The sequence below is a fragment of the Notolepis coatsorum genome (genome assembly GCF_963971535.1).
Source record: "Notolepis coatsorum genome assembly, chromosome: 5".
Classification (NCBI taxonomy): Eukaryota; Metazoa; Chordata; class Actinopteri; order Aulopiformes; family Paralepididae; genus Notolepis; species Notolepis coatsorum.
Window position 1 is genome coordinate 57441104 of NC_140169.1, and position 16656 is coordinate 57457759.

At 41.3% G+C, this 16656-nt stretch overlaps 1 protein-coding gene across 1 annotated transcript in view; it reads left to right on the forward strand.

The window, feature by feature from the left end:
• The window catches only part of LOC311228208 (ankyrin repeat and SOCS box protein 2-like), a gene marked incomplete at both ends in the record, with an annotated part of 31157 nt that extends 19609 nt beyond the window's left edge, over window positions 1-11548 (forward strand). Inside the window, 4 exons of the mRNA XM_084314119.1 lie at window positions 3282-3405; window positions 4137-4713; window positions 8190-8343; window positions 11541-11548. Of these exons, the coding sequence (XP_084170245.1) occupies window positions 3282-3405; window positions 4137-4713; window positions 8190-8343; window positions 11541-11548 (863 nt within the window). The remainder of the gene's footprint in view (window positions 1-3281; window positions 3406-4136; window positions 4714-8189; window positions 8344-11540) is intronic.
• Window positions 11549-16656: the final 5108 nt, after the last annotated feature.

Below are 16656 nucleotides of genomic sequence, written 5' to 3' on the forward strand. Positions count from 1 at the left end.
AATGGGGAGGAAACAAAGACATCAGCGTTACTAGTACTCATTAATCAGTCTGTTATATACTATACAATATACTGTTGCTACAAGTAACATAAACCTCACGAGTGGAACTACCAATGGGGATAAGCAGTGCTTTACCTATACTAGTTACAGGGATAAACTGTGCTAAACAGATACTAGATACTATACTCAACAACATAGATTATACCCAATAGGCTAGATTATCACTATAAACATACTGGTAAATTGCTTCCTAAACAGCTGGTAGAATTATAACATTAGTATAGGCCTTAACCATATAAATCACCAACAATAACTAAGCGTCCTCATCATACACATATTTAACACTTACTTGTGATCAGGGACGCACACATGAACTGAAGGAATCTCTAAGCCCACTAGTATATATGGATGCTGGCTATCGACAGACATGTCTAGACATGTCTGAGGCATCCTGCTGCAGAACAGCAGAGCAGCCCCCCACAGCCTTTCTGTCTGACTGAGAGGCGTCCCGCTGCAGAACAGCAGAACAGCAGCACAGCACCCCACAGTCCTTATGTCTGCCCAGTCCTTGGGCCTTTTGTACAGTGCTGGTCAGACACAAGGATTTCAACTGAAAATTAATACAGGGCAAATATAACACACTGAAATATATATAAGGTTTTATAGTGAAAGAACGTTGACAAGGACTTTGATATTCTACATTTAAATAAGCTATCTAATTAGTAACAAACGTGTCACAATAAAATATTTAAGATTGGAACATTGGTAGCAGGAAGGCTACCATGCAATACTCTTTGCATCAAAGATACAGACGAGTTTCTCCTCTATCTCAGAATATGGCCCTCTTGCTTGTGAGTCAGATGGACTAAAGCTTGGGAATCTCATTGCTAGTGTAACGGATGGTACTGCGAAGCGCAGTCACGAAGGACTTCAGATGTTGTGAAGTGACTGGGGTGAGTAGCCAGTGCTGTGGGTTAACTCTCATCCTCAAAAGACACATAGACACGTTACAAAGCAGTGAGTTCACTTCTTGGTATAGAGGTCTGTGCTGTTGCCCGCGGCGTGGGAGACCCGGGTTTGAAACTCCCTCTGGGCATCGAAGTTTAAGGTGACGATATCACAACCGTTACACTAGTGTTACAACGTTTAGATGGCATGACGGTGGTAGAGGTGTGTAGAACCCAAATGCAGAATTAGACACAAGGAGAGGCAGTGGAGGGTGAGAGAGACAAGGCACGAGTCGACGTTGTAAATAACAAGCTTTACTTGAACGTAGCAAACAATGAACGTTACAAGTGTCGTATATTCCTATATGAATATCTATTAATTACAGCACAATGAGGGTGCTAACTAGAGGAAGGGAAAGATCACAGTGTGATAGAAACAATGGTCCTCATCTGGACTCCCAAAAATAGCCAGTAGAGAATAAGTGTGTACAGCCAGACAACCAGTAGCTATGGTCCAATATTCATTTAATTGCAGCGTGGGCCGAGAGTGGAATAATGCATTGGTTACATACAGGAAACTTCAAGCATAATACATGATTGTACAAAAGGATTTGATGAGGTAAATCACAATAGCCCTCACACGTTGGCTCTCTACATCAAAGACAGTATTGTACATAAATATTAGTCATGTTATGTTAATGAACTGAGAATGTACTAAGCCATACACATGAGCACAACCTGGTCCTAAGGTAGGAATCTGTACATTTTACTCTGACCAACAATAAGAGTCCATGATTCTACTCACATGTATGACAGCACATTCTCTGGTGGACTGATGGAGGCGCAGCCAGACCCCCTGGGGACGGTCGTGGTGTGTCATGAGCTGGCCTGCCTCTCCTCACCAAAACCCACTGTTTTATACCCTGACTTCCCACATAGTTTCCTTGCCTCCCCACATGGCGCCCCTCCCCAGATGGTCAGCCCCCCCTTGACCTCCCCGCCGGTGTCTTCTTCCAGTTCCCAGCAGCGAGGAGGTCCAACGACCTCAGACCTTTTAACATTCCTTTCTGGGGCTTATTTCTGGGGCTTATCGGTCCCAACATGTCCTTCCTCGTGGGTTGTGGCCCCCTTTGAATGAATCAATCATTTTAACATTCCTTCTATATGGTTCTTCTTTGTAAGTTACTTTCTAATAGGTTACTATAATCTTGTTTTATTATTCCAACATTGTTTTCATTCTAAACTAATATAATGCAATTATATTTCCTGTGATCTTATCTTGGTTGGGCAACTGTCCTTACTGTTATACTGAGTCACCGTTTTCTGTGGTGTGTGACTGAGTAATCTGCTGTGCTCAACTGTCACATGTCCTAGAAGGTGTTTGGTTCTTTGGGGGTTTGGAATGGCCCTCTCTCCAACTGTGTAAACAACCCTATCATTATAGAGGCTTGGCCTGCAGGTTTTCTCCAGAATGTGCTCTGAGAGTCTATGTAATGCCTAAATTACCATCACTACAGATATTTTCAGTTTTCAGGGTTAATCTAACATTTTGATTATGAAATTCTCAGTCAAGGTTACCACACAAGGCTTGGCAATAAACAAAAGCAAACTTCAAACACGAAAAAACAAACCTCAGCTATGCTGGAAAACGTGGGCAAGTAATACATGAACGGACTCAGGGAAATACAGGAAGCTTCACGGGAGGTACACAAGGTAGACAGCACACAGGGTGAACAGAACAAGGGTAACAGGAGTAATGACCCAGCAAGGAATGCTGGGCAGACAACACTTAAATACACAGACTAATTAGAGACATGAGGGTGATTGGTAAACTAGACACAGCTGGGTAGAACAACTAAACAGAAAACATAACTGGGTTAATATACTGAAACAAGACAAGACCAAACAGCACATAGATACAGACACAAGGGAGATAAAACTAGACTAGACAATGGGGCACAGCGCAGACAACAGATGAACAAACAACAGATTGGTGATGACAGACAGGAAATTAATAAAAACAATACAACAAAGATGAACCAACTGAACTATGCCACCTGGTGGTGGTAAGACATAGTTCAGGAGTGGGGAATGTCCATGGACAGATGGAAGTTGTGAAGCAGGACCGGGGGGAACGTTACACACTACTAGCCGTTTGAAAGGTTTTAACCACAAACACAAAGTTGAAATAATATGAACTTTGAGTGCAGCTATACTCTGAGCTATTCTGCCGGTGATCCTGTGGAGGCAACTGTATTCTAAAGCTATAATCTGTTAGTAACTGTTGAGTCTTTGTTTAATTATACTAACATGCTTTACTTATGTTATCATCAGGTGTTGATCCAAATTTCCAGGTGAATGACGGGGCCACTCCGCTATACGAGGCATGCAAGAGTGGACACGTGACAACTGTGGAGATGCTCCTGTCTCACAAAGCAGACGCAAACCTGTCAACTAGGTCTGGCCGTTTGCCAATTCACGTCGCAGTTCAGAAAGGCCATACGCGGTAGGTACTTCTTTTTAATCAAACTTTTTTCTTTTGACAACATCAACATCAACAATAACAACAGTAATAATAATAATAATAATAATAATAATAATAATAATAATAATAATAATAATAATGACAAGATAATGAGAAATAATAAATACAGACCAAAACTTAACTAATAAATACAAAATACAAGATACCAAGTAGAAAATAAAAACACTGCAAACAACACAAAAGACATTAGACAATAGACATTAGACAATAGACATTTCCTCCCCCACTTCCCCCCCCCCCCCCCCCCCCCTCCCCCAAGCCGCAGCGGTCCACAAATCAATACCTGCTTGTCCCACCCCAACCACACGAGCAGTCGATATCTCCAAATAATAATCTCATAGCGATAAGCTTTTTGGCTGCTGTAACGCCTGCCAGAATAATAATTTTCTGTTGTATGGATGTTGGTAGTGAAGATATATCGTTCAGAAGTAATGTTGCTGCCGTCAGTGGAATCGATATGTTACAGATGCCCGAGAGTCTACTGTAGCTGCTATAGATTTCCAGAAATGGGCCACCGGTGGGCAATCCCAGACCATACATGCCGGTGGCTTCACGGTATAGGTACTTTTGAGGTGTCTTTGATTCATCCATGCAGTGCTGGTACATCATGCAAACCTTCCTTACCATTCGCCTTTCTTTCTCAGCATCATCTCCATGCTGATCCCTGTCACCAGGAGGACAAGAGTAAAGAGAACCGGTCTAAGTCCCCTCCACATCGCCGCAGAGCTCAACAGGGACGATCTTCTAGAGACACTGATCGAGGCGGGCTACGACGTCAACGCGGAGTTGTCGCGCGAGCGATCCGAGAGGTATCGGGACCGGAGGAGCACGGCGCTCTACTTCTCGGTCGCCAACCTGAACCACGAGGCCGCCGAGATGCTTCTCGCGGCGGGAGCCGACCCTAACGTCGACGCGTTTAACCCGCTTCTCATCGCAGTGAGGAAGGGATGCGTCGACATGGTGACATTGCTGCTGCGACACGGCGCGAACGTAAACGCGTGCATCTCCACCCGTCCCTCCTCGTTTCCCTCGGCGGCCTTGCTCGGCATGCCCGACCTGTCCATGCTCAAGGTGCTGTTGGACAACGGCTGCGACGCCAGGGCCTGTTTTGATTGTGTCTATAATGGGGGTCAACCACACCCGCCGGCGCCCATTGCTCCTTCACACGATCGCAATGAACTGCGTTACAGAGTGGATCAGCAGCCTCAGCGCCCTCTTCAGGTGAGTTGAGGAATACGTTATTAACACAAACACAATGGCAGAGTTCTCAGCGTGTATAGTAGGCACATTTCTACATGAGTTTGTGACTTCCTGAGTCCTGCAACATACAGTTAGAATATAATAGAATAGAATAGAATAGAATAGAATAGAATAGAATAGAATAGAAATACTTTAAAGGGGAACTCCAACATTTTGGGAAATTAGCTTATTTAACATCTTCCCTGGAGTTAGACAAGAAGATACATACCTTTTTTGTCTCTGTGCGTGCATTTTAGCTTTGGGAATAGACGCTCCGTTAGCATAGCTTAGCTTCATCACTGGAAGTGAGGCAGGACAGTAGCCTTACAGTGCCTTACAGTGTATTGCAAGGTCTGACATTGACCAAACTTGATATGCATGACCTTGGTGGGCTCTAGGTCAACTCCTGAAAAGGGGGTCAATGTCAGACTTTGCAATCAAAAGTTAGGGGGCTAATAACCCTTGCCATAATTTCAGTGCGCCCCCTAACTTTTGATTGCAAGGTCTGACATTGACCCCCTTTTCAGGAGTTGACCTAGAGCCCACCAAGGTCATGCATATCAAATTTGGTCAATGTCAGACCTTGCAATACACTGTAAGGCACTGTAAGGCTACTGTCCTGCCTCACTTCCAGTGATGAAGCTAAGCTATGCTAACGGAGCGTCTATTCCCAAAGCTAAAATGCACGCACAGAGACAAAAAAGGTATGTATCTTCTTGTCTAACTGCAGGGAAGATGTTAAATAAGCTAATTTCCCAAAATGTTGGAGTTCCCCTTTAATCATCCCGAGGGAAATTTGGCACTACAAATCGCTCACAGTAAACATTTAGGTAGACAAAACAAAGTCACGGATGAGAATAATAAAAAAAATTGCCTAAGAATAAAATAAGCCTAAGAATAAGATAATAATAATAAAGTAGGGTCCGGGATTCACAGTTCACAGCCCAATATCTTCAGACCATTAATGTAAACAGATCTATGGTAGCTGACGACTGGCCTGGGTTTGTTACATTCATGTAAGCGTTTACTTGTGTTTCATGGCAAGTTTAGAACTGGGTCGGTTTCCACCTCCATGCTGGAAACTTCCCAGTTCTGACTTGCTGTGAATACAACAATATGAGGCCTGCATCAAGTTATAGGAATTCTAAAATGAATGTCGTATGACCGGCCCAGCTGTTCTAGAGCTAGTAAAGAGAGCTAATGATTGGGAGACGCAGGATTTGGTAGGAAACACGTTGTTCTATGAGAGATAGTTAGATAGAGATAATGAGATAGAGATAGTTAGATAGAGATAGTTAGATAGAGATAATGAGATAGAGATAGTTAGATAGAGATAGTTAGATAGAGATAGTTAGATAGAGATAGTTAGATAGAGATAATTAGATAGAGATAGTTAGATAGAGATAGTTAGATAGAGATAGTTAGATAGAGATAATTAGATAGAGATAGTTAAATAGAGATAATTAGATAGAGATAGTTAGATAGAGATAGTTAGATAGAGATAGTTAGATAGAGATAGTTAGATAGAGATAGTTAGATAGAGATAGTTAGATAGAGATAGTTAGATAGAGATAATGAGATAGAGATTGTTAGATAGAGATAGTTAGATAGAGATAATGAGATAGAGATAGTTAGATAGAGATAGTTAGATAGAGATAATGAGATAGAGATAGTTAGATAGAGATAGTTAGATAGATTCTATTATATGTTGTACCACTGTATTCTATTATATGTTGTACCACTGATATGCACATCGTTGCGGGCAAGACCACCCGCATTTCATTGTATACTCGTATGCCGTGACAAATAAAACTCTTGACTCTTGACTTGACTTGATAGAGATAATTAGATAGAGATAGTTAGATAGAGATAGAGATAGTTAGATAGAGATAGTTAGATAGAGATAATTAGATAGAGATAGTTAGATAGAAATAGTTAGATAGAGATAATTAGATAGAAATAGTTAGATAGAGATAGTTAGATAGAGATAGTTATAGATAGAGATAGTTAGATAGAGATAATTAGATAGAGATAGTTAAATAGAAATAGTTAGATAGAGATAGTTAGATAGAGATAGTTAGCACTAACTTGATGGAGGATCGGGAATCCTGGGAGGATTCAGTGGACAAGGTTTATGAAATTAGACAGCTTAGATTTGCAGATTTGGTAGCAGAAACTAAACAGTGAGGATGGAAAGCTAGAATTTGCCATTGGTAGTATAGGATGCAGACTAGCACCTACATTGGGAGAATTGGGAATTTGTGGGTGGAATTTGCGAAAGGCGGTAAATGAGTTGTCGGAAGAAGCGTTGAAAGGAAGTCAGCGAAGGGAGTTGCCCACTTGTTAACCCTGGTGATATGCAGGCTCTCACTGCCTGTCGTTGTCTTGAGTTGTGGTGGTCATCAGGGGCCATGTCGAGCTCACATCAAAGGGGCATATGTCATTATGGGCCATGTGATACATTCATAGTGTGTATTTATAATAATAATAATAAACTTTATTTGTATAGCACCTTTCATACAGAAACTGCAGCTCAAAGTGCTTCACAACAGAAAAAAGACAGGCATAAAATGAGCACATAAAGTGCAGACATATAAAATCACAGTTTTTCACATTAGGATCTAACATCCCAACAGGCCACCTTGTTTATGATTTGATTCAGTTTTAAAGAATGAATGAATGAAAAAGTTTATTTTTGAACATGTATTCTTCATATTCCTCCAAACAAATCACGGTATCTAGCTCCATCAAACAGAACAATAATAACAACAAAAAAATTAAAAATGTAAAAACAATTAAAAAAAACATTCAAAAAAAGGAATTATAAACAAAAAGTCAAGAGCAATGTATTTAGTTAGCAGACATGTCCAAAAAAGGAGTAGAGGAAAGCTAAGCTTATTGATCCCTACCCCCTTACATTTACATTTGTTCTTCCATTAATTTTACTAGTTATAACATAATTTAGTATAATACAATATAGAATATACTTTTACTTATAGTACGAAAAGAAAAAAACTTGATTCACATGACAGCAGTGAATACAGTACAGAACTACATAACACAACATAGCATTACTTTGTTTATCCTCATTACTCATTTCTGTATTTAGACAATAATAAACAATAATAAAAAGAGTAAGATAGAATAGACAGAGTAAAATAGTGCAATAGTGCAGTGCAATAAAATTGTAGAATAGAATAGACATAAAATGGGATTACTGTTCAACAGTTCAAAGTCGTCTTTACCTTCTCTATTTGGTATCCACAGTTTAAAACTTGACAGTCTTCCCTCCTGTTTGCTACCCACTTTGACCCTTCAAACCATATATAGCCATGTTAGACTTTATTTTGGCCATGGGAGTGGGTGTCTTCATCTTTATTGAGTGTTTATCCTTATCATTAGGACACAAGTATCTTGTTTTATTATAAATTATATACTTTTTTTGTTTTTGTTTTTAGTTTTGTGAAGCCATCTCAGATCCATCAGTCTGCAGCTGGGCTGGTCCAATCATATCTGTGTTCCTGGATTATGTGAGTCACGTCAAACTCTGCCCTCGACTTCGTGGGCACCTGGACAGCTACGGTGGCGGGGCAGAGATCAAAGCGAAAGCAAGTAAGTCAAATAAAGACATGAATAAACATATGCTATTGTGTTAAAGTCCTCATTCTGATATTTTCATTGTTCATGAATTACGGGTGTATGGGTTTATTCTGACATACACTATAACCCTAGTTATCTGATACTGGCTGAGCGTCTCGCTCTTAGCGCCCTGAGGTCCCTTGGATGTTTTCCGCTTATGGAAATCGAACTGGGAAGGGTGAGGCGTGACCACTTCCGGCATAATATAGGGGACGCATGGGAGTGGCGTGGTCACGTGCAAGTGGGTGCATTTGTTTTGTTCCCCGGAGCACACTAAGTGCTGGAGATAATGGGTTATCTCAGAAGGCAGAGCGAGACGCTCAGCCAGTATCATATAACTAGGGAAACCTTACGTTTCATATGATACAGCTAGCTTCACACTAGTTTAAGAAGCCTGCTAGAGCTTGGATCACTGTCAGCCAACGCACCATTGTTCTAATATTCTTTGAGGAATGGTAACATCCTTTAACCAAAGTGACACCAAGGTCTTATATGTCTTGCTTTATAACAAATCACAATTATCCTATATTTTGTTTGATCTTCCAGTGCCGCCACATCCATTAATGCAACTGTGCCGGCTGAAGATGCGACAATTGGTTGGAGTTCAGAGGTTGAAACTCGTGAACAACTTGCCTCTTCCAGGAAGCCTTGTCAAATTCCTGAACTATGATGTGTGCACAATTCATTGAATGATGAGATCTAAAACAAACACAAACTATAAATCAAATCAAATGTAGTTGTATAGCCCAGAAAATCCACATATGCAACACTCCCAGACTTTCCCCATCGAAGATGAGGAACGACTCACTAACACCTCAGATGAGCCGTTCAAAGGGGAAAGTAATAGTGTCGCTATGGATGATAGATGGATGGAGAAAAGAACACGTACTAGCGAATTAGCGAATAATTGGTACGTATGTATACACTCCAAAACGTTCCTGTAAACATGTTGTGACCTGTGTATTTACCATGTGGAGAAATAAAGAAAGATAATTAGACATTTTCGTTTTCTAAGCAGATATATACTCTGAACTCTTTTTTGTCGAACCACTGCTGCCTGGGCGCAGTGGTTTCATCACCTCGCCTGAATGTCAACAATAATTTTTTTCTCCACGTGGTAAATACACAGGTCACCACAACATGTTTACAGGAACGTTTTGGAGATGTATTTCAAGTTTCAAGTTTCAAGTTTCTTTATTAGTTGTCATACAGAAGTACAGAATACTTTTATACAAAATGCTTCTTTCTGTTACGCTCCAGAGACTGTGCTAGACAAAAATAGATAAGTATAAAATAAGTATAGCAAGTATAAAATAGAAGTCAAGTACGTGGACAAAAGTGTTCAGTATATACATATATACAATGTACAATGCAGAGTAGAAGTAACTGAGTTACAATACAATATACTATATACTATACAGTGCAAATCAGAGATGAGGTACAATTTAGGTACAATTTACAGTAAGGTGTAATGAGGTATGGGTTGTAGTGCAAATTCTTTACCAATAAATATAAAGTGTGTTTAGGTGTTCTAAAGTGGGTAAAGTGGGTGCTGCAGTGAGTTGTTTGTTTAAAGTGAGTGTGTGCGTGTGGATGTGTGTGCTGTGCGTGCATTTGATGGTTGTTACATAGTGTTATTGTCATTTAGCATTCTGATGGCCTGAGGATAGAAGCTTCTTCTGAGTCTCTCTGTGCTTGCCATGAGACTCCGGTATCGCTTGCCTGACCGCAGCAGTTCAAAGAGGCAGTTGTTTGGGTGGCTGGAGTCTTTGATAATTCTCTTAGCCTTACCCATGCACCGCTTGTTGTAAATGTCCTGGAGTGTATTTCGTGACTGTTGGGAACTAGGCTACACTGGCACACCTATTTCCAGTGAATGATGCTAAGCTAGGCTAACGTTGCGGCTGTTCCCTAAGCCTAATGCAGGCACAGAGAAGAAAAGGGTATGTATCTGCTTGTCTAACTCCAGGGTAGATGGCAAATAAGCAAATTTCCCAAAAAGTTGGCATGTTCCTTTAAGTGGATTGTAGTTCTCAATAAACATGGTACTTTTGATATTAGTAATGTATTTTGATATGAATTCACTTAAGTGGATTGTAGTTCTCAATAAACGTGGTATACTTTTGATATTAATAATGTATTTTGATGTGAATTCACTTAAGTGGATTGTAGTTCTCAATAAACCGGTACTTTTTTTTAAAGATTTATTTTTTGGCGTTTTATCGCTTTATTGCTACTGGGCAGTCCAGTAGATAGAGACAGAGGAGGAACGGGAGACAGAGTGGGGGGAAGACATTCGGCAAATAACGACGGGTTCGGGAGTCGAACCCGGGTCGGCCGTGTCGCGGCTGAGCGCGCTATGTGGTTCGCCACTGGGGCGCCCATAAACAGGTACTTTTGATTAGTAATGTATTTTGATATGAATGTGTAGTTTTGTTGAGTTTTTCCTACAAACTTTAAAGGTCCCTTTATATTTTTCATTTAAAATGTGTTCCCTGGTGTCAATGGAAATTTTAGAAACGTGTCTACATCTAATCTTAATACATTATCTTCCCTTGAATTAAAGAAAATGTGATCAATGTTTGGAATGTTAAAAAAGTGCTTTTTTTAAATCTTTTTTTTTCTACTTTTTCTTCCCATTTTTCAATTTTTCTCCCATCCCAATTTCGTATTATCCAATTCTTCCCTTCCCTGTCTCGAACGTTGCTAGACCATGCCTCCCACTGGTCGGCTGCAATGTGGACGAAGCCTTGCATCACGTGTCCCCTCCGGTACACGAGGAGGCAGCTGTCGCATCTTTTCACCTGCACAGCGCGATCTCTCAGCGGCGAGCAGTAACGCGTGGGAGGCTCACGCTGCCCCCGTTACTTCCTGATTCTGCTGTACAGGCGCACCAACTCGCTGTCCACAACGTCCGATCCCCACCCACCGGCTTTCCCACCCCCTAATACTGCCAATTGTATTAGTATGAACGACGAGCCAAGCCGGAAGCAACGCCGAGAGCTGGGCTTGAACCTAGCATCTCCTGCGTTAGTGGCGAGCGCCTTGCCCACTGCGCCACTTAGCCGCCCTCAAATCATATCTTTATTGAAAAGTGGGACCAGCAGTATATAAAAAATGTCCTGGTCCTACATTGTGTCGGTACATCTGAATGGTTGGTGTGGTTTTAGATGCCTAGCATCTGATCACTGGTAGAGATTATATAAAGACAGTTTATCACCTGGTTCTATAGAGACAGATTATCACCTGGCAGAGGTAGATTATCACCTGGTTCTAGACAGATTATCACCTGGTAGAGGTAGATTATCACCTGGTTCTACAGAGACAGATTATCACCTGGCAGAGGTAGATTATCACCTGGTTCTAGACAGATTATCACCTGGTAGAGGTAGATTATCACCTGGTTCTATAGAGACAGATTATCACCTGGTAGAGGTAGATTGGTCGTGACACGTGTGTTCTTGTGCACATGTACATTCGTGTTGTGTAGGCAATGTGCATGGTCAGATTTTCTCGAGTGAATTTGTATTTTTTTTTACCAGAATCTTTATACCAAGTTTTTGATTGATTGATCCTTTAGAATGAAGAGCCTGTACGTCTGTTTTCAGATTTTAAGATGAGTGATGTATCCAGATCTCATCATCTAAAGGTTATACGTTGTGGTTATATAAGTGATGTGTAAAATACATTGTTAAAGACTGAAGGTTGTGTAATTGTGGGTCAGATGTCACATGTACTTTCCAAATATCATGGATTTCCTGTACAATTTTAAGAACACATGCTGTTTCTTCAAGACGTATGTGCCTGGCGGGTTCATATTGTAACGCCCTCGCCTCTGGGGGACCCTGATGGAAACAAGACAAACGTCTTTCTCAGGTCTGCATCCCCTTAACAATTGTGTGTATTGAGCCGTACTGTATTGTATTTGTACCCATTCTGCAATCTGTTAAATAAAGTTTTCATTCATTCATTCATTCATTCATTCATTCATTCATTCATTCATTCATTCATTCATTCATTCATTCATTCATTCGGAAGCGGATGACTCACCGAGGCTGTTATTTCTCACTTTGCTTTCGGATAGGTTTCAGTACAAAGTCGGGGTGCATCACCTCTGCTTGCAAAATGTACGACTCATCTCCATAACTTCCCATACACCAAGAAAGAGCAACGCCGTCTTATACCTTCCCACAGGTCCGCCCCTGCCCCCTGCCCACTACCAACCCCGGCCTGCCAGCCCCAGGTTGGTAGAGTGCAGAGTAACCTCAGTCCCAGTTTTTATCTCTGCGAGATAAAGCCTGGTAAAGAACTACTGCCGAAAGTGTCTATGGGGTAGAATTTCCGGTGTATGTACTTCCCCTGGAAGCTGCCTCCGAACGGACCAATCACGACACAGTGTTCATGAAAATATATTGTGCACTTCACACGTTTCTATAATTGTTTTGTCGAAAATTTCCGCTGATAACTCTACTAACTATAACTAATACTATAACTAACTAAATAATTGTTCTTGGTTCGAGATTTACGAGTGTCTGCTTCGTTCTTTGTTTCGCTGAGGACTATAAACAGATCTCTGCTGACAGGAACCGGAAAGCCTGTAGCCTGTACTTCCTGTACTTCCGTTTAGACACTTTAGGAGGCATATCTTGTCCAGCCTAAGTGCACTGCAGAGTGATAGCTCGGCTGACCAATCACCCAAATCCCAGGGTCGCTACAATATTATTGATATTTAGCTGATGTTTTTTTATTAATTCTTGACTTAATGAAAATGAAAATTTAAAAAAAGTCCTGTAACAAGTGTTGATTTGCCTGTGTTTTAATTCAATGAACAGGAAATGGAGGGAATGTCTCTTTTGGCCGGTGGAGGTGTCAGGGGGGCCCTCTGGTGGACAAGCGACAGTAGTACAAGGAAAGGACAAACCCTGGCTCTCTGATTGGCTAGCCCGCGTACAGCGAAGACCCTCTCTGATTGGTTTAGCTCCGAAGGGCTCTGCGATAGAAATGTCCGCCTTGTACATGTATATTCTCTCCTTCGAAGTGGTTATGCTTTGGCCCTCTTTCGAAGTGGGTGTGAATGAATGAATGAATGAATGAATGAATGAATGAATGAATGAAAACTTTATTTAACAGATTGCAGAATGGGTACAATACAGTACGGCTCAATACATACAATTGTTAAGGGGATGCAGACCTTTATGACATACACAACATACATGACATTTATGGCATAGGGACATATAGGTATTTAGTACTGATACATTTGTGACATAAGCGGTATTCAAATATACAGTACTGTTACCCCTAGATCCTGACAGAGTATATACATATGATGGGGAGGGGACTGTACCAGGGGCGGATTTAGGATTATAGGAGATCCGGGGCTTAGCCCAGATAGGTGCCCTTTTTTTTTTTCTTTTTTTTTATTTGATCTTTTTTTTTTTTTTTTTTTTTTTTTTTTATTATTATTTTTTTTGCAGGCAAGGGGTGGTTTCTTTTGAATTTAATTAACCTGTACGTGCAATTTCCTGCAATATAGAGATTTCTTTTGAATTTAATTAACCTGTACGTGCAATTTCCTGCAATATAGAGCCTTCAATCTTGACCAATAAAGCTGCTCTTTTCACTATAAAACTCAGTTAACTCAGTAGTTATGGTTAGATTTATATATTGGGGGGGGGGGGTATATCATATTTTTCATATGATCAAAAAGTGGTGGAGCAAGAGCATACCTTTGCTCCCCCAAGTTCAATAGTGGGAGAGCAGAGATGCTCCGAATGCTCTTATGGCCAGGCGTCTATGATTCACTGATACAAAGTAAAATAGTGCAGTGCAATAAAATAGTTAGTAAAATAGAATAAAATAATGCAATAGTGCATTGCAATAAAATAGTTATCATCGTATTTCTTCGGGAGGCCGGTAAGGAGTGCATTACAGTAGTCGAGTTGGCTTGAAATAAAGGCATGGATCTGGTTTTCAGCGTCCTTTTGATTTATAAATGGCCGTACTTTAGCTATGTTTCTAAGGTGGAAGAATTAAGTTTTTGTCAACTTGTTGATTGTGATTTAAAGCTTAGGTCTGAGTCTACCATGACACCAAGACTTAACTCACTAAAATACAGTTAGCAGCTGGATAGACCACAGATGGAAATTAGCTTCTGCTAAATCTGGTGCAAACATATTTTCATGTAACAATGATGAATTGTCCAAAAAAAAAAGAAAAAGAAAAAAAAAATTATTATTTTTTTAAAATAGATTCGGGGCTTTTCAGAAAACATTCAGGGCTTGAGCCCAAGTAGCCACCCCCTAGCTCCGCCCCTGGACTGTACATTAGGAGGGGGTGGGTGGGTGGGAGGGAAATATACATACGGCGGGGAGGGAATATATACATGCGGTGGGGAGGAGACTGTCTATTAGGAGGTGGTGGGGGTTTTGGGCATTTACGGTGGCCAGTTTCGAATTGCAGCCTCCCGTAGGTGCTCTTTAAGAGCGGTTTTGAATGTGGGCAGGGATTCACATTCCTTTACAGCTTTGGGTAGGGCGTTCCACATTGTTGTGGCATAATTGCGAAACGTGTTTAGTCCCTTGTTTGAGCCGAATCTGGGTTTAACATGATTTGTTGAGCTTCCTCTGGTGTAGTGGTTGTGGTATTCACTGACCTTTGGGAAGTATTTTGACATGTACATGGGCACCCCGGTCGTATAGTGTATCTTGAAGACCAGGCCCATTGCAAGTTGCTGTACTCGTCTACTCTAAGCCATCCTAGGTTGTCAAAGTGGGCAGGGGTGAGGTGGGTTCTGGGGTTCAGGTCAAGTAGTAGTCTGACCAGTTTGTTTTGTGATGTTTGTAATTTTGTTTTAAGCGCCTTTGAGGTGCTTTGGTACCATGAGGTGCACGCATAGTCATAGTACCCTTGAATGAGTGCTCCTGCCAGAGTCTTCAGGGTATTCTTGTTTACCAGAGAGGAGATCCGGTACAAGAATCTAGTTCGTTGGTTGACTTTTTTTATTACATTGGATGCCATTTTGTCACAGGAAAGATTTGCCTCTAGGATGGAACCCAGGTAGGTAATTTCGTCTTTCCTTGTGACAATATTGTCACCCACTGTAACTGAGAAGCCGTCGGTCTTGCTGAGTTTGTTATTTGAACCGAAGAGAATGGACTCTGTTTTGCCCATGTGTAATGATAGTTTGTTATCAGCGAGCCATATGCAGATTTTGCCTAGTTCCGTGCTGAGGGCTTTTTCAACCTGCAATTTGTTCTTGTCAGAGACCAGCAGGGCTGAGTCGTCCGCAAACAGGAACAAGTTGCAGTCACAGGCTGACGACATGTCATTTGCATAAATTAGGAAGAGTAGCGGTCCTAGTATGCTTCCTTGTGGAACACCACAGCTCACTGTGAGGGGGGGCGATAGAGTACCGTTTACCTCTACCATCTGTTCTCTCCCCTCCAGGTAGGATTGCATCCAGCTCACTGATAAGCTATCAAAACCAATTGCCTTTAGCTTGTCCATTAGAATGGAGTGATTGACAGTGTCGAAGGCCTTTTGTAGGTCCAGCATGACCATGCCGCAGTATTTGCCCGCGTCCACCTCTTGTTTGATGTGGTCGTTCAAATAGAGGAGGCATGTGTCAGTGGAGTGGGACGTTCTGAAGCCAGATTGGAATTCGTAGATTCGATTTTTTTCCGCCAGGTACTTTTCGACCTGTTCGTAGACTATTTTCTATGCTTCTATGCTTTCTATGCTTAGAGTTTGGAATCAGGGCTGGTGGTCCATCGCCCTGCTCTAAAGATAAACTCTAAGCATAACCCACTTCGAAAGAGGGCCAAAGCATAACCACTTCGAAGCAGAGAATATATGTACAAGGCGGAAGAGCCCTTCGGAGCTAAACCAATCAGAGAGGGTATTCGCTGTACGCGGGCTAGCCAATCAGAGAGCGTCTTCGCAAACTGCGGCTACGAAAGAAATCACGCAGTTTATCTACAGCCGCCCTACAGCCTACAGGGTTGATTGATTGATTGAAAACTTTATTAACAGATTGCAGAATGGGTACAATACAGTATGGCTCAATACACACAATTGTTAATGGGATCCAGACCAGAGAAAGACTTTCGTCTTGTTTACATCAGGGTCCCCCATTTTCAATTCATCAAGACATTTATGATATACATGACATACAGATATACAGTACTGTTTCATCAAGACATTTATGACATACAAATATACAGTACTGACACTCACCTGTGGGTATTTAAGGGGGTGATGTGTTTGTACATTTTACTCTAATCC